Source organism: Trichosurus vulpecula, chromosome 1 (genome assembly GCF_011100635.1).
Source record: "Trichosurus vulpecula isolate mTriVul1 chromosome 1, mTriVul1.pri, whole genome shotgun sequence".
In the NCBI taxonomy this organism is placed as follows: Eukaryota; Metazoa; Chordata; class Mammalia; order Diprotodontia; family Phalangeridae; genus Trichosurus; species Trichosurus vulpecula.
The window spans coordinates 244,004,678-244,023,863 of record NC_050573.1 but is presented as its reverse complement, the minus strand read 5'-3'; the positions used below and the strand labels follow the sequence as shown (position 1 = coordinate 244,023,863).

The 19,186-nt window shown below is 39.7% G+C and overlaps 1 protein-coding gene across 1 annotated transcript in view; it reads right to left on the bottom strand.

Annotated features, from left to right (window-relative positions):
• LAMA3 (laminin subunit alpha 3) overlaps nt 1–19,186 on the bottom strand; it is a 318,911-nt gene that overhangs the window by 11,196 nt on the left and 288,529 nt on the right. The window contains exons 57-69 of the mRNA XM_036743735.1: nt 16,841–17,011; nt 15,566–15,717; nt 15,261–15,423; nt 14,451–14,584; nt 13,719–13,863; nt 12,858–12,977; nt 12,055–12,188; nt 9,421–9,538; nt 8,053–8,193; nt 6,322–6,458; nt 4,612–4,743; nt 2,965–3,124; nt 1,850–2,019 (exon numbers count right to left, since the gene is read on the bottom strand). Of these exons, the coding sequence (XP_036599630.1) occupies nt 1,850–2,019; nt 2,965–3,124; nt 4,612–4,743; nt 6,322–6,458; nt 8,053–8,193; nt 9,421–9,538; nt 12,055–12,188; nt 12,858–12,977; nt 13,719–13,863; nt 14,451–14,584; nt 15,261–15,423; nt 15,566–15,717; nt 16,841–17,011 (1,877 nt within the window). The remainder of the gene's footprint in view (nt 1–1,849; nt 2,020–2,964; nt 3,125–4,611; nt 4,744–6,321; nt 6,459–8,052; nt 8,194–9,420; nt 9,539–12,054; nt 12,189–12,857; nt 12,978–13,718; nt 13,864–14,450; nt 14,585–15,260; nt 15,424–15,565; nt 15,718–16,840; nt 17,012–19,186) is intronic.

Below are 19,186 nucleotides of genomic sequence, written 5' to 3'. Positions count from 1 at the left end.
CGCTATTATTATTCTCGTCTTATACAGGAGGAGGTATGGTAGAGGCAGCTAGGCGGCACAGGCAATAGGGCACTGGGCTTGGAATCAGGAAGACTCATCTTCCTGAGTTGAAATACAGCCTGGACACTAGCTAGCAACATGACCTTGGGCAAGTCACTTAACCCTATTTGCCTCAGTTTCCTCATCTCTAAAATGAGCTGCTGAAGGAAATGACAAACCGCTCCAGTATCTTTGCCAAGAAAACCCCAAAAGGGGTCACACAAAGGGTCAGACATGACTGAAATGAGTGAATAACTATAGATAAAGAATTTGAGGCAAACAGGTTAAGTGACTTGTCCCGGGTCACACAGTCAGTAAGCATCTGAGGCCGGAATCAAACTCGGATTTGAGGCTCAGGTCTTCCTGACTTTGGGAATGAGTAAATGAAAACTACAAAGCTGAGGTTCATCACATCTATGGATAAATGTCATATATAAAATGTGTTTTATAGCAAAGTTGTATCTTAAAGAAGCAGCTTTCTGCTTCTGAGGACTGGCTGATGCTCAGGAAAGTCAGTGAGAGAGCTAAATATCTGGGATGTTACATTCTGTTGCATAGTTACAGTTCTCATTAATGCAAATAATGATCACCGATGGCCCTTATATCGCTGAGGGAAAAGGGACCAGACAGAAATTTGTGTGACAGTTACACTTTTCCCCCCAAGTTGCCTAAGGGCTAAATTAATTGTATGGTGCATCAAATGAGAGTCAGAGGAGGCATGCGACTGGGAGAGAGCCTAAATGAGAGCAAGAGGTGTGGAATACACAAAACCCTTGCATCTTTCTGCAAATGTAAATAGCAAAGGAGCAGTGTGAATAGTTGGAGCTAAAGGATTTTTTACAAATAGGTCTACTGAAGCTGAGCTCAGTGTTGTCAGCAATCCCCTCTGCATTTCAGTGTGCTGCTGTTTTTATTTTATAACTATGGGAGACCATTGGCAAAGGAGACAGAAATCTGACGTGCTCCTTACGATGATAGCTTGCATTTGTGCATTTTCCACATAACACCCTAATACTTAGTATTTGTTAGGGATACGAAGCCTCACTGTGTTACTTAGCTGTCTGACTTTGGACAAGTGACTGTTTCCCTATCTGTAAAATGGGGACAAAAATAATGACCCTACCTATGTCACAAGGTTGTGGTGTGGACCAAGAGATAGTGTATGTAAAGCGCTTCATGGACCTTAAAGTGTCATTGTTTTTGTTGAGTCATTTCTGTTGTGTCTTACTCTTCACGACCCTATTCGAGGTTTTCTTGGCAAAGATAGTGGAGTGGTTTGCCCTTTTCTTCTCCAGATCATTTTACAGCTGAGGAAACTGAGGCCAACAAGGTTAAATGACTTGCCCAGGGTCACCTAGCTAGTAATTGTCTGAGGTCAGATTTGAACTTAGGAAGATGAGTCTTCCTGATGTCAGGCCCAACACTCTATCCGTGGCTCCATCTAGCTGCTATTTAAGTATTGTATGAACGTCATGTATTATCACCAAGATTAACCTAGCTTCATGAGTGGCCATCCTATAGAGAAAGAGTCAGGGAAATGGACTCATTAGCCAAATAGTCCATCTCTCTGTGATTAGAATGTAAGCTCCTTGAAGGCAAGGGTTTGTCTATTCTTTGTATCCCTTGAAACACTGCCTAGCACACTGTGCTTAATAAATGTTTGTTGGTTGATTAAAGAGCCAGGTCCCTTTTCCTTCCTTCTCATTAAATAATTCTTCTCTATTCGTCCTATTTTAGGGCTTTTAGAAACATAGCTAAGTACTTTGATTGAGTTGGAGTAAAATAAAATTTCAAAACAATATACCAATACCTGTCTTTCAGCATCTCATTAGGGAAGGTGTACACCAAGTGGCTGGTGGGACTGTCTCCAAACTGATAAGCTCCTTTAGAAGTCTGGGACTGAGTCGACTCAAGGCAGTGCTGGGTGTTTGTCTGAACTTCTTTCTTCATCAGGGAGGCAGGACGCATATCCCCTTGTAGCTGTACAAAAGGATGGGGGAGAAAAGTTAGAAATTACGACTGAGGTAAGATAGGTCCTATAACTTCACATTTATTTTATCATGGTTTTCTCATATGTCACACAGTGACTCTTTCTTACTCTTTGTATCTCCAGGACAGAAGTTTAACTACAGGAAAAACCATGAGACAAGAATGCTGAGACTTGACAAAAGGTCCCAGGAGAGCAACAATGGACCACGCTAGGATTAGAATTCATAAAAACCCTTGGGCTTCTGGGCTGTCATTTATGCTATTAAGCCGCACTCCCTTTTTTCACAGATATTTATAGCATTAAGTTAGAATCACAGCTAATGGGATGTGTCGGTATACCTTGCCATCTGACTTCTCTCTTTCTATTAAAGGCATTGCCCTTCTCCCAGTCATCAAGACTCAAAACTGCAGTCATTGCGGATCCTTCATTTTCTCTCTCCCTCATCTAATCAGGAGCCAAGCCCAGTGAATCTTTCTACTTCTTCCCCCTGCCAGAGTTGGGTTGTAATAATATGGGCAATACTGTAAAAATATTAATAATCCAGGCATCCATTTACATAGCACTATAGATGTCATCAAGCACTTTCCTCATGGCAATCTAATTTACAGATGAGGAAACTGAGGCTCAAAGCATTTCTGTATCTCAGAGAGAGAGACAGGTATCCAAATCTCACTTTGCTCTCCATTAACTGAGAGGAGACATTATTGGCTCACGGTCACATAATCAGGCTGGGGCTACAACCCAGGTTCCCTAGCTAAACTCCTAATCTAGCACTGGGCCTACTGTGAGGCTTTCAATCTCTCCCCTGGTCATAAAGTAGGTCATTGACTTTTCAGTCTCTGTTGGTATCTAGGCAATAAATGAGAACACTTGAACCTCTAGCAGAGGAAGCTTGTGGATAGAGAGAAAGCAAAGTTGATGGCTATGATGCATACCCTATCAATGTTGAATGCCCTGGGTGTGCTGATCTTTGCTGAGTTTTTCAGCAGCAGGAGAAAAGGTGGTTTATTTAAGTTGCAGACTCCTAGGGACACCTTTTCCTTTTCCCTCCGAGTATGACTGACTAAATTGAGAACCTCAGGACTCTGTGCTAACCTGGAAAAAAAGAGAAAGAAAGGAACATTTATCTGGATCACCTTGGACAGCTCCTACATACAAACTACCAGGTACTACCAAAGCAGGGCTTCTTGCCCTGTTTTGAATGATGAGCCCCTCTGATGATCTGGTGAAGACTATGGACCTCTTCTGAGAATGTTTTTTGAATGCATAAAATAAAATAAACAAGATTACAAAGGAAACCAGTTAGGTTGAAATATAATTATCAAAATATTTACAAAATATTTACGGACATCCCCCCACTACACACACACACACGCACACGCACACACACACGCACACACACACCCCTAAGAACCCCTGCTCCAAAAGTTCTTCAAATCTGGAAACATTATTTAGGAACTTAATATCCGGAGGTATCTTGCTTCAAAAATATCATTTTTACACGTTATGTTATGCATCTGAAGTGTAGAATCTAACTGTTGTTGTTCAGTCATATCTGACTCTTCATGACCTCATGAACTTGTCCAAGGGGTTTTCCTGGAAAAGATACTAGAGTGATTTGTCATTTCCTTCTCCAGTGTGTCTCCATTTTACAGATGAGGAACCGAGGCAAATAGGGGTTAAGTGACTTGCCCAGGGTCACAGAGCTAGTAAATGTCTGAGGCCGCATTTGAACTTAGGTCTCCTGACTCCAGGCCCAGTGCTCTATCCACTGTACCACCTAAACGCCCCAAGAACTTAACTACTTCATGTAAAAATATTTTTGTGGGAAATTGCCTTCAGAGTTTGAAGAATATACCTGCATTCTCCATCTTGCCTTTTCCCTTCATTCTAGCCCTTGCCAACCAAGGAGACAAAGTTCAGTGCCTTATGCAGGCTAACACAAGCTACCTGGTTCCCCATTTCAGTCTCCCTGTTTTATTATACAAGATGGAGCGGTAGGTAGGACACTCTTTCACCTTTTCTTCTCCTTCTTTCTCTCACCACCAAACAGCCCTCACTATCACTGGCACCAATGAGCAGCATAGTAAAGCGAGCTGCTGGGGGAACAGGGTGAGATCTCAAGAGAAGGGAAGTCCTAGGAAGATTGGGCTTTCCAGAAGGAAGTGCAAGAGGAAGCCCATATCCTGCAGGAGGGAAATAGAGTCTTGAGGAACATCAAGGAAGAAAGGAGAAAGGAGAGAGCCCATGCAAGGAACATCAGGCATGCTCAAGCCATGAGTACTCGGGTCACATTTCTTCTGAAAAAAAAAAAAACACGCTTGCAGGTTAATTGTGTGCATGTATTTTTCAAACATTTGTGTAGCGTATAAACAAAGGTCTTGTAGACATTTGGATTTTATGAGAGTAATGCAGAAGCCCACATTCAAAATTCTGGCTCTGTGCATATGCCTAGTCACCAATAGACAAAAAGAATCCTTCCTATATCAGGACAAAAACAAAATCTAACTCATTTCTATGAAGGTGAATGTGAGTAATACCTTACTTGAATCTCAATGATTAAAAACTTAAAAAACACATACCTCTGGAAAAACACATTAGTGATACATCCTTCAAAATCACTCCCACCAAAGCGTAGGGATTGCTGTGAGTCTGGGAATATCCGCAGCCTTTGGTCGTCTCTTTGAGACTTGTCATCAATCAGAAGACTTAGTCTGGGAAGATGATAATAACGGTGATGATGATTAATATTTCATAGTGTTTACTATGTGCACTATGCTAAGCGCTTTACAATTATTATCTCATTTGATCCTTGCAACCACCCTGGGAGGTAGGTGCCGTTATTATCCCCATTTTACAGATGAGGAAACCGAGGCAAACAGAGGTTAAATGACTTGCTCAAGGTCACACAGCTAGTACATGTCTAAGGCTGGATGTGCACTTAGGTCTTCCTGACTCCAGGCCCGGTACTCTTTCCACCTTGCTAGCCAGCTGCCCCAATGCAAGTGAAATATGCCTAGAGAAGAAACTAGCCAACATTTTTAACATATTCAAATTCTTTACAGAAAATAGCCCATTAATCAATCTATTCTACAGGGTGTCCCTAAAGTCTGGACACATAGGAAATATCATTAACATAACATTAACTGTTTCACTGTATACTCTGTATTGTTCAGCGACTTCTTTTTCTGGGATATGCTAAAGGAGAAGGTGTACTCAATGAAAATCACAGATGCAGCACACTTGATTGAACGCATAGAGAGTGAATGTGCTAAAATTGGTGGCAATGTGGAGTTATTGCATTGAGTTAAAGTGAATCTTGCAAAGGGCATCAACCTTTGTATCACAAATGATGGAAATAATATTGAAGATGTTATTTGTTAAGATTTCAATTAAATAAAATGTTGTTGAAAATTTCGTTCACTTCATTTCTTTAAAATATGCATTTTTGCCTATGTGTCCAGACTTTAGGAATACCCTGCATAACTTTTGTCACCATTATTTTTTTCTTTATGAGGAAATCAATACATAAAATTGAAGGAACTTCTGTATTCAGAAGCAAGGTCATGGTGGAATCAAAGATAGTGTGTCTTATAAGGGGAGAGTGACTAGAGTTGTGATTTAATCGATATAGGGAACTCCCTGATGAGGACATTCCTTCTACCAATACATGCTGGCACCTTCTCTATAACTTATAGTCTGAAGAGAGTTGCCTAGAGTACTGACAGATTGAGTCACCTGCCTAGGGTCACACAGCTAGTATGAGTCACAGGCAGGACTTAAACCCAAGGCTTCTTGGCTCTGAGGGGAGCTCTTTATACCACTACAAAACAGTGGCCTCTACATGTCTTATAAAAAATCAGAAAACCTGATAGCTAATTCCCTGAAAAAAGGTTAAATCAACATTTTTCATTTTCTCTATTTGGAGCGTTCTATTCTGATGCTTCTCTAAGGTGGGGTGTCAAGGTGACCCTGAATTCTCAAAGATCAACGCGCATATGTATGTAGCACAAGCACTGGCAGGTCCTACTAGATAGGAAAGCCTTGGACTACAGGCTCATGATGGACTCTGTCCTTGTTGTCTGAAGACCAACCTGCCTAGCTACGGAAAGGCCCATCGCCACAAAGTTGGCCAGTAGGTGACAGGTTTTCATGGCCAGAGCCAACTCACGAAACTGTTTACTAAGGAGTGAAAGGGTCACATTTTGTATTGTTTAAAGCAGCATGTACACTGATAAAGATCAAAGATATTTTGAAATCCTTTCCTCTAGCACGAATACATGTGTACTTACCCAGTATCATCTTTTATTATAGACACATAATGCAATAAACCATCCATATATGTCTGGCGAGATTTCAGAATAGTGCCCCGATCTCTAGAGCTTAATTCGATGTAACCATCTTCCAGAGAGATTTGTAGGGTATTTGTCTGAAAACAACACAAAACCCCACACAATGAGCAATGCAATGAATTTTCATTTAAATATGAATATTTCACATGGCAAACTCATTACCAAAATCTTGTCTAGGGAATAGATAGTATGGGCTTTCCCCTGAGCCAAGACAAGCCCTACGGGTTTAAAGATAGTTGTTTGCTCCTCCCCTCTGTGCCCCACAAAAGGTTGAGCATTTCTAATATTGTACAACCGTAAGAATCACTACTTCTAAAGCGGCCTCCGCCAGGTTTGGGGGCACAGAGGCCAAAGGCAACTTAAGCAACCATCCCAGAATCAGTGAGGAGTTACGAGGAGCAAAGGACCGTGCAGGGCCCTGGGAGTACAAAGACAAAACGAAAAGAAGTTATCTCCTTCAAGGAACAAGACTTTGACCGGAAGAAATCAGAGTAGGGGAACTATAAGGAGAAGCTATCTCAGCCTAATTTAGAGTTCTGACAGCTCAATAGGAGAATTTTTTAAAAAATGCTAGAACTTTGTAAAATTTCATGATGTATAAGGCCCAGCAGAACACATTTACATATTTACTTCAGGTATGTCAATCAATGAATCAATAAACATTAAGTGCCTACTATGTGCCACGTGCTGTGCGCTAAGCGCTGGTCATATAAAAAGAGGCAAAAATGTAGTAACTCATATTTTCACACTTGATCCTCACAACCAACCTGGGGGTTAGGTGCTATTATTACCCCCACTTTACAGATGAGAAAACTGAGGCATGCCCTCGGTCATGCAGCTATTAAGCGTCTGAGGTGGGATTTGAACTTAAAGTCTTCCTGGCTCTAAGTCCCAGGTTCTATTATCCACTATTAGCTGAAGATAAGTTCTCAGCTAGCTGCAGAGGCCTACTGTGGACCTGCATGGAAAGTCTGCCTACATCCTTTTTTTGGTCCTTCCTGGGAAGTAAATACTTCTCTTCACACCCCTGTACTATAGAAGGTCCGGAGATCATTACAACAATAATAGCTAACGTTCATATGGCTGTTTGGTAATTGTCTCCACATAAATGGCCTCACTTAATCTTTACAACAGCCCAGTGAGGTAGTTAGAGAAAGCATTTTCCCTGCTTTGCAGATAAGCAAACAGACTCAGAAAATTTAAATGATAAGAATACAGACCTAGGGCTTCTGACTCCAAGTCCAGTGTTCTTTTGTGGGGATTCTTTTAAATATATTTATTTCTTAAGGGCCCCAAAATGTCTAGCTGTGCCACTGAATAGAATAATAACTTATTATTTATTTTAATTGACATATTTCCATGAATATGCACAATAAAGATCTGCGTATTACCTAAATATTTAATTTTTATGAGTTTGATTTCTTTTCGGCTCAGGCCTGAAGGCATAGCTCATTGTGTATCTGAAAAATATTACATTTGATGTATTAATTCAAAAAAGTGGCACAACAGGGGTCTGCCCATGACGAGCATTTAATCAATGTTTGCTGAGTGCTGTGGAGTAAACATATTGTATTTACTGACCAATCACCTCCAAAGCTTGTTTCTACCAACAGTCTTTGAACTGGATTATAAAAAGTGGTTGCATATTTAAAGTAAATAACATTTTCCTACCCCTATTTGGTGTCTTAATAACATGCCATTGGGTTGAAAGGTCTGAAACCCAAACGAAGACTGAAAGTTGTTGGGGTTAGGCAGCCCCACGTCAATGAAACTTAGCTGTCCTTCTCTGGAGAGTGATGCGGTCCGTACAAGCTGAAACACAAACAGGGAATCAGTCACTGGTGGCTTATGTATTTCGCTATTAAAATTAAAATACAAATTTATGGCTTGGGTGATCTCACTGGTTCTGTCTGAAGAATTGCGTGTGGTTTGAAATCTATTCAACATCTTCAGAAAGAAATGAGAGATATTCTATGACAACATTGCAGGTCAGCCATCTTTATGTTCTCATGTATTTCTTTTGTAAATTTGTGTCTTTCCTAAGCACTTTGTGTATATTTATTTTTAAAAACATTTTAACTTTTTTCCAATTACATGTTACACATTTTTAACATTTGTTTTTTAAAATTTTGAGATCCAAATTCTCTTTCCCTCCCCCTCTCCCTTTCCCACTCATTGAGAAGGCAAGCAATTTGATATAGGTTGTACAGGTACAGTCATGCAAAACTTATTTCTATATTAGCTGTGTTGTGAAATAAAAAAAGACCCAAAAAAACTCCCAAGAAAAATAAAGAAGGTAAAGAAAGTAGGCTACAACCTACATTCAGACTCCATTAGTTCTTTCTCTGGAGATGGATAGCATTTTTCATTATGAGTCCTTCAGAATTGTCTTAGATCATTGTATTGCTGAGAATAGCTAACTCATTGACAATTGATCATCATATAATAATATTGCTATGTATATATAAAAGGTATAGAACTTAGCTTTATAAATTCATGGTGGTTGTATATTGTATAATCTGTGCACACCATGTGATTCTTTAAACCAGAAATTTGAGGCCCACAGGCTGCACGACACCCTACAACTCCCAAGTATGACAGAACCAGATTAAAATGTAATTGGGAAATGCTAAACAAAATAAATAAAAATACAGTGTAACATAGATAATGTTAATTTGTGGTTTTCTTAGTCAATATGTGGCCCTTAGGGATCTGTTTCTATTTGAGTCTGATATCTCTGATTGTAAACACAATGGCACTATACTAGAAAAGGTCATGCGATTAAAATTTCATGAACACGAAAAATAAATTGGTTTGGTAGTTGCACTCTTTAAGGGCTGGGATATTTAGATTTATAGGATTTTAATGGCTAAAAGGGAACTTAGAGATCATTTAATCCAATGGCCTCATTTTATGGATAGGAAAACAGGTCCATAGAGTATTATTGCCTAAGGTTACACAGATAGTGACAGTCAGTACTAGAATCCAGGAATCATGGAACTTCATAACAATTAGTCATGAATCAATTCTCCACATTACCTTCCAGTCTTCTGAGCACTTTTTGGTGACTCCTACGGTATCATTCAACCGAACAACCCCAACGGTTTTCTTCAGATTTTTCATGCAGCCTCGGAAAGCAGGAGTGGATATGTTAAACCTGATTTGGGGGGTGGGGTGGGGAAAGGAGATTAGTGTAACATTCCCATTCCTTTTGAGTGTCAGAGCTAATTGCAATATTTTGTACTTGGTAGCATTTTTCAGCTCACAGTGGCTGCAAGAGTTAGCTATTTGTTCTCATGAAGAACTCACAAGGTGGTCACAATAGATAGAATATAAAGACAGGAGTTAAGAGACTGGCTTTTGTGACAAAGGGAGAGTCCAACTCTTGTCCTTATAAACCTGTGTTTCCAGTCTCTAAAATGAATGGAGACACTACAGGAAGGCCGGATTTAGAGCTGAGAGTACCCTAAAGGGGATCAATTCCAATTCCGACTTTTTTACCCATAAGGAAATTAAAAGTCTCAAAAATCAACTTGCCCATAATCATAAAGCTAGTGAGGGGTGGCCAATCCAGAGCAAGAAGCCAAGGCTTGGTGAAGTAGAACACCAAGAAGCTGTAGGTATTTGAACTTCAAGGTTTTAATGATGAGAAGTTGACTTTGACTGGGAGGAGAGAAAGGGGACCACAGCTGAAAAACAAAGAAGGGAGAGAAGAACCCTCTGTACTTTCTACAACATCATCTAGGACAAAGGCACAGCCACCTCAGTCATTTGCATCTGGATTTGGCCTTGGATCTGTCTGAATATGAATTTAGGCAGAGCTGCCCGAAGCTAGCTAGCTAGATAAAAGACTTGGATTTCCTAAACAAATGATATGCTAAGAAAAACACAAAGCAGATTTCCTTATGAATTTCTCAGGTTGCTCTCTTCCCGAAATGGAAATGCTTTTGTATTAATTTTTACTTTACTCATTATGAGCAGCTGAGCTGCATATAATATGTATGAAGAGAAATATCATTAAAAAGAAGAGGAAACAAATATTCATCGCACTGTAGCCTTTTTAAAAACAAAATGCATTTTTTTTTTGTCTCAGATCTAGGGGGAAGTATGACTTTTTTTTTTTTTACAGTTTTTCTAATCGTTATACATATTTTCAGCTTAATAAACTCCCTTTGATCTCTAAAAAGTTTTAGGCAGGAAGACAGTTTATCCCAATGTGCTATTGTGGACCTGAATTTGGGGTGAGAGGGTCTGCTTCTGCACTCACGCTGCCCACTCACTAGCTGCGTGGTTTTGAGGAAGGCACTTAGCTACTCTGAGTCTTGGCTTCCTCATTTTTAAAATGGAGAGAAAAATTGTTGATTCATATCGAGCTTGCGATCCACTAAAACCTCCGGATCACTTCCACAGAGACTGATGGCAGTCAAGTCACTCGTCTTCCATCTTGACTTTTTTCAAACCAAGTGTATGCATTTACATTGATCCCAACTAAATTTTCCCTTAGTATATTTTGCCAGTGTTCTAGACTGGGGGTCTACAAGCTATGGCCTGAAGACCACATACATCTTATAAATAATGTAATTATAAATTTAAAAACCATTCTTACTTTGTGGGCCATACAAAAACAGGTGGCAGGGTATAGGTTGCTAATCCCTGTTCTAGACTATCAAAAAATTTTTGGATATGGACAGTCATCCATTGGACTAGTCACTACTCTTGGCTTTAGGTTGTCTGCAAATTAGTTAAGTAAGCCAAGAAAATCTTTACTCAGGTCAACGGACATGTTAGATACTGCTATTCTAAAGCTGTTTGCTAGCAGACACTGCTGTCTTGAAGTCTCATCCCTCTTTATAGTACTTGTGCTAATCCAGTTCATTTTTGTATCGCTCAACACACGGACTCTTTGTTGCTTTATCTTCTACTTTCTGCTCTCTGGCACACTATAAAGAGCAAGTAACCTTAAATTAGTCTATTTAATTGAATAAAAGTCAAGATTATGGGGAACTTAGAATTTGCACCTAATAGAAGAATAACATATAAACATTATACAGCTCTACTTGAAATAATATTTTTAAGTTTTCTCATTCTGGGTTTCTTAGAGGTATCCTGATGGCTTAAAACTTGTCCTATTAACACAAAGAATTCCTTTTTCATAAAATGCCATAAAAATTTGGAAGACCTCAGAGGAGAAGTTGCCTCTGCCAAATGCCTAAATGAAACACATAGGAGCAATGCCTGGTAATCTTCCATAGAGTTTATAAACTGGAAAAATAATGCCAATCGGCTTTGAGTATTACCCAAAGAATCTATACTTCAACAGCATGGAAAGTACCCTAGTCATTGGATGGCTCACAAGGAGAGACTTTCGCCTGACCTGCTTTCTTTCTACAGTTAATCTCATAATTAACAAATGAGATCATGCATGTAGAATACTTTTTAAATGTTTAGAAAGTGGTAGGTAAATGGGAGCGATTATTATCCTTATTATCTATTTCAGTATTTTCTCTGCTTGTTGGGTTTTTCCATTCAGACTAGTTGCCCAATTCGAGCTGGTGGACAATTTCTTTTATGTTCTTTTTTGGGGGAAAGAAATGCAATAGATGTATAGACATTAATTAAACAAATAAAGATCACAGAAAATAATTTTCTTTTTTTCCTACCGTATTGACTTACTTTTCCCGGAGTGAGAGTGGAATTCCTCCAAGATAATAGGTGTCAAAATTGAAAATTTCACCTCGACCTTCAATGATTGATTGATTCACAGTTACTCGTAGAAGCTTTTGCATTTTCCCCATCCTGATTGTAATCTGAAATGAGCATGAGATGTGAATCAAATGGTTAGAGAAATATATATAATTATTTTTGTTATTCAGTCACTTTTCAGTCATGTCTGACTCTTTGTAACCCCTTTTGGGGTTTTCTTGGCAAAGATACTAGAGTGGTTTGCCATTTCCATCTCCAGCTCATTTTACAGATGAGGAAACTGAGGCAAACAGGATTAAATAACTTGCCCAGGGTCACACAGTCAACAAGTGCCTGAGGCCAGATCTGAACTCAGAAGATGAGTCTTACTGACTCCAGGCCTGCTGCACTACTACACCACCTAACTACTACCACTCTATACAAAGGCATCCTTGTTTCCAACAGACCACCCAAGCCCCCCTAATTCAGCAATCCATGTGGCTCTTCAGCCATGTTTGTTCATAGAATGTTAAACACACTCAACAGCATTGTCTGTGGGGAAAAAAGGCCTGGTGCTAAAATATTTAAAATGGCTCTAGTAACATATATTCCACTGCTTGATCTTCAATTAACGAAATGAACATGTTCCTGACAATTAAACTATCATCACATAGGATGGGACCCTTTGAAAAATCATTCATCAGGCTTCTGTGGTTCAGGTGTCTTTACTGAATTGATGCTGAACTGATAAAAGGAATGAGAATTGTTATTTTTAAGAGTTAAAAATGATTTACCATCTGATCTGTTCCATCATTTATGATGACTCGATTTCTTTTTTCCTCCGGAGGATTTGAATTTAGTTTGTATCGCAACACAGGAGATCCCTTTTCCATACTTAGAGATATGAAGAAATCCTACAAACATGGAAACAATTTTATATATAATAGCCTTTCTGTTTTGTGTGAAAATAGAAAGCAAAAAGCTCTTTAAGACTTTTAAATTAGCTTGTATTTTACTACCTTATATTTACTCTTTTTATATTTATTCTGTACACCTATATATCTATATCTATATGTATGTATTTTATCTCTCCCATTAAAATGTAAACTCCTTGCCAGTAGGAACTGCTTCATTTGTTGTATTTGCCCTCCCAACGCAGTACTGACGCACAGCAGGCACTTAATCAATGCTTATTGGTTGACTGATGCTCCATCTGAGGTTCTGCCTAATATCCTGTGCCCTCCTCTTCTGGCAAGCTTCACGGGTGAAAAGTATCCAGATTTCATTTCCATTTCTAATTCCACTTTATTCAATCAGCTCACTGAATATTGTAAGTATAAATGGAAATGAATCCTCCAGTTATTAAGGACGACAAATTTCCCAAAGTCACTGAATTTGGAGTTAGGGAGTTTGGGACTGTACTTGTTTTTTTTTTTTCTTTCATTGCTGTTGAGATCTCCCTAAAAGGTAACTCCACCAATATAGACCAGCATTTGCTCGGCCACATATAGTCTTGGATAATTGTCTAGGGGCACTGACAAGTGAAGTGAATTGCCCAGGGTTGCATACCCACTATGTTTCAAAGATGGGGCACATGTGAATCAATCATTTGTAATCAATTAATTTAGCAGTGTTAAAACCAGATTTTGCCTTACCTGGTGTTCTGCAAAGAACAATAAGCCCTCGTCTACAGTGGTCTGAATTGTCTGTAGAAAGTTTGGAAAAGGAGTGCTGGGTTGGGTTGGAACCCGTGCGTAGCCTGTGCCTTCAAAATAATTTTTGTCGGACTCCTCCTTTTTCCTGTCAATATAAAATAACTACTAGTCAGAAGACAGGGCAGCAAGTTTACAGGAACACAATGGCCACATTAACAGGACATGTGGATGTCTGTCTGTTTGAGGAACAGAGCAGGACATCTGTACTGCAAATGCCATCTTGTTATGGAGGAAACACAGATTCTTAGGATCCATCTGTTTATTCCCTCTGGATAGATTCTATGGAAAAGAGATGCTAACCAAACAGTGCAATATGCCATACACACAGCGTGTAAACACAACACACACACACACACACACACAATTCATTATTATGAATTGTCAAAATGAGATCTGTGGGGGAGGAGTGGACTAGCAACCAAAGATCCAGGTACAGAGCTGTGAGATGATTAACCTGGGGACACAAACAGAATAGATCAACACTCAGTCACGTAGTAGAATTCTCTATATCCCTTCAGCAGCGAAGGAAAGAAGCCCAAAAGGGCAATTAAAATAAACAGCATCTCCTAGATGACATCCCTTCTTTGTGATGGAGGCACAAGGAGGCCACAGTACTGGCCTAAAAAATCCCATGACCCACAGGGCCTCTTGTCATTCCCACACTTCATTTACCTTCTACAGGGCTCCACTTCTGTGGTATTGAGATTGAAAGTCTTTTTGAAGTTGTACAGGCTTAAAACATTTTCATTGAGGTCATCTAATTCAATGCAGCCTTTGTAGGGAGGGTATTTTAGTTCACGAGGAAGCTGCAACAAAACAAACACCAATCCCCCGATGAAACCCACTGGTGGATGGTACTTGGATGATAAGCTATGAAAGGGATGTGGCTACACAGCTAGTATCTACATAGCGTGTCAAAGCTCGCAAAGCCCTTTCCCTCATTTGCTCCTCACAACAGTTGCAGGAGGTGGGTGCTATTGTTATCATCCCCATTCTAGAGATGAGGAAGCTAAGGCAGGCAGAGGGGAAGTGACCTGCCCAGAGTCCCACAGCTAGGGAATATATGAGGCTGGATTTCAACTCAGATCTTTCTGACTCCAGGTCCAGCGCTTTAACTGTCACAGGGCTTAACAACAGTCAACCTAGGGACTCAACCTGGGACTTTGCTGGTGTCAAGGACTTCCTGGTGAGGAAACATGTTCTACCAATGCAGGACACCACTTTCTCTACAGCTAATGATATCAGAGAGCAACTGAGAGAGAGGCCTGAGCGGCTCAGGGTCACACAGCCAGCATGTGTTAGAGTGCTCAAACTCAGATCTTCTTGGCTTCTAGGCCAGCCCTTTATCCACTATGCATGACATAACTATAACACAACAATCAAAATGAAGATATTATGGGGAAAATTAGCTCATTATAAAAAGAGCCTTTATAGAAACTCAGACAAACAGCTTCCTTAACTGGGAATTCCACATGCATTCACCTTGAAATTGGGTGGGTAGCCTCCGACATAAAAGACAACATTTTCAGGGTCCAAATTGAGAAGAATATCGCCACTCCCACTATCCATGTCATAGAAATCAGGAGGTTTTGGCTTATGGGATGTGGCTTCTTTAAAGTAGCTGAGCTTTGCAAACTGGAAGATCCTAAACAGTAAAGAAGTTATAAGGAAAAAAAGTCAAGACTCTTCCCTGGCACTCAGAATAGGAACAAGCAGCAGGTGTAGCAGAAAAAATTGACCGCATGTGTCTTAGTACAAGGAAGAACAGTAGGAGTGTAGGTTTGTACCTTTGGAATTTCACTCGATCCATAATTGCCTCTTGAGTTACACTCTTAGTCAAAATTGAGTCCATCTGGGTTTCAGCTTCCTGGTCTCCCAAGTTATAGACACAAACAAGTTTGCCATCTCTTACTGCCATTCCTATATAGTCCTTCGAGGCCTAGAGACATTAAAAAGTGCTTGAGTGAATTTCCAACACTGACGTTTCCTCACTCCTGGGGCCAAGGAAGCTCATTACAAACATAAATCTTATGCGACAAAAAAAAATCTTATGTAAAACAAATTATTCATTTGAAGATTAATGAGGCCTGAGAAGGGCAGGATATAATACTAGGCACATATTCTAGAAAAGCCAAAATATGATAAGGTAGAAAGGAGAAAAAGATGTTGATTTTGAGAACCTGAAAGTGGATGTCCTCCAATGACATCCACTTATGGTTTAGTAGCCAAAAACATTCTACTACTTCAAATAATTCTTTACCAAACATGACGTTCTAAACTAGGTATTTCACAAGATATCCATTTCATGTCAAACAAAGTCAAGGAACAGAAGGATGAAAATCAATGCTAAAAATGAAAATAAACTCTAAAAAGGGATTTATGTAAATTTTAGTGATATAAGGTCTTAAACACTGGATAAAAAGTAAAAAGACAATTTTTTTATAGCTAGAAAAGTTATTAATATCCATTATCAGCAAAAGAGGAGAGAGGTTTTCTCTTTATCCTGGTGTTTCCAAATGTAAAGACTGTTGGATATTTTAGGGCCAGAGACCTCAAACCATTTGTAAAGAGGAGCTACTCTTCATTTCCTTGGGGGGACAGGATTGATGGAAGACAATGATAGTGAAGTCTCTAAATATATAGTGGGAGTGTTGGTAGAACAGTCCTTGAAAAGAATAGGGTTGCTACAGAATGGGTTCCCAACCTGGCTGGGAAACCTGGTGAACCATAGATAAAGGGGTGTGGCAGAAGGTGAGGTAGTAGAGACTGATTCAGAGACTTAGGAGGAAAGGCTGTTAGATTTATAGAAGATCCTAATCTAATAATAGGGGTCTAGAGAGCCAGGATCGAAGAGATTACTTTGCTAGCCGTAGGAGTGCTCACCCTTTTGGGTCTCAGAGTTAACCTACAGGATAAGTCAAGAGGGCCATGATGAGGGGTTGTTAATGTTGTGGCAATAATTTTTACCATAGAGTCAATGAAATTTAAATGCTTGTGGTATAGCAGACAGCTAAAAAACATAGTCTATGTTCTAAAAAAAAAAGTGTCAAAGAAATACCTACATCTTTATTGCCCAAGTACATCACAAACATGTCTTCATCCCCACCATCGTCTCTGGATTCAGGTCTTTGAAGAAACAAAGACAGAGATGTATACCCTTTCAAATCTTCAAGGTCATTTGGCAGTCGAACCTCAACACCAGACTTGCCATTGAACCTCATTGGAACAGCAACCTGGGGAGAGTGGAATGCAAATGTATTAAATATTCTAAGGGGAAGAAAGTGAGCAGGTAGAATTATTCATTCTTTTTCACTCAGAGAATCAATTTGTTGTTTTGTTCTCGTTCAGTCATTTTCAGCTATATCTGACTCTTTTTCACCCTATTTGGGGTTTTCTTGGCAAAGAAACTAGAGTGTTTACCATTCACTTTTCCAGCTCATTTTATAGATGAAGCACTGAGGCAAACAGGGTTAACTGACTTGCCTGGGGTCACACAGCTACTAAGTGTCTGAGATCAGATACGAACTCAAGAAGATGAGTCTTCCTAGATGCCCATTAGAAAAATCAACTATTGTTCACCGAAGAATACAGTTGTTACAGAAAAGAGAACAGTATATTTGAAGCCTCCTAGATTGTTAAATCATGAAGTTTTCCAGGACCTGGCAATGAAGCAGTCATGCCCTTCTGTCATCTATACGGGAAGTTTCCTAAAGCTATGGTTAAGAACAGTCCTCTGATTAATACACTAAACTGCAGGATTAGACTTCATTGTTTATTGGAGATGACCAGTCACTGAACATGGGTACATCAGAGTTTCTCAGTATAGTGAACTGAACAAAACAGGCATTCTTTAACTGCCCAGAGATAACACCATCGGGAGGACAATAAAAGCCTTGGAGAATAAATCAATATTTGCATGAATTGTAAATTTATTCAGCCCAACTCAACAAATAATGAATAAGGACCTTTTATGCCTGTAGCAAGCAGTGTGCTAGACTCTTGAGTAAATTGAACAAGCTTAGATAACATACAATCAGGTCCTGCTCCCACGGACTATAGGATCTACTGGGGAAAAGACGCACGATTTCATTGGTATAGTATATTCCCTGAGTGGAGAAACTCTGTCACCAAATGCAGGTCAGAACCTTCTATGGAATTATAATGATAGAGTTGGCTACACTAAGTAACATGCCCAGGTTCATATGACTATCATATGTGAGGTTAAGGGCCTGAACCCAGGGTCTGAGACTGGCTCTCTTTTTGTATTAGTGCATTTAGTACACAAACACCTATATCACAAAGTAATAAGTGTTAGGTACATGAGCAAAGGACTTATATCAATTGTTAAATGGGGGAAAAGGTGGCCAAGTTTATTACTGACGGGATAATCGAGCAAGGTTTCATGAAAGGGTTTGAGGTAGGCTTGAAGGATGAATAGGAGCTCACCAGATGGAGGGAGATGGTGTTGTAACAATTGGGTTAGCAGCTACTGTGGCTGTGTAAAACCAACAACAACCAGCTCACAGAATGCTGCAAGCCCAGATTCTTTTGATCTGCTTTACTGAGGAAAGCAACATTAAGGGGTTAACAATCTTATTTTAACCCAGCATACAAATATTCACTTAGTTCAGGGGGAAAAGCCAGCACCCTGAACTTCAGAGCAAATATAAACTAATTACAAACATCAACAGATGGACCTTGCCTGATTCAAATCTCAAGGCATAGTTACCAGAGTTGAACAAAGTCCCAACATCTGGGTTTACAAGCTGGAGGTCTCTTAACAGAGTCTCCATAGCAGTGCACCACCAAGAGTGAGAGCCCTAGGCAAATAGCTCTGTCTTTCCTTTTTATGCACTCTTTAGCCATCATCAAAAGTCATCTGAGCAACCAGAACTTAAGCTCTTACTATTGGCTCTGGTCTTAGCAACTCCCCTTAGGACTCATGTGACCTAAATCATCACAAAAATGCGACTTAAACCTCCGTGGTCTAAAAGCCTCTGATGTCACAAACATGTCACTCAAACCCATGAAAACTAGGCTTTCCCTTGAGGCAAGAAGGTCATCAAAGACGCCTAATTTAATCAAGGAAACCAAGGCCAAACTCTTCAAGGGCACTTGGTTGAATAAGTGCTAAAAGCCCATCTTGATTCCCAATACAGATGGGCACTCTAATCAGTGGGCAGCACTGGAAAAGCTACAGGGTATATATTGGGGAGTGAAGAGTATAGTTTCTCAGAGCCCAGTGTGCACACAGGGTATAGAATAGGATCAGATTATGGAAAGCCTGGAAAGTTGTTCCCAAACTCCGTCATCTCCAATTCTCTTGCTTTCCTCTAAGTTTCCTATACTAAATGTACTTTTGCTTTTCCTTTAAGAATGATACCTGTGGTTCAGGGAAGCTCACGAGG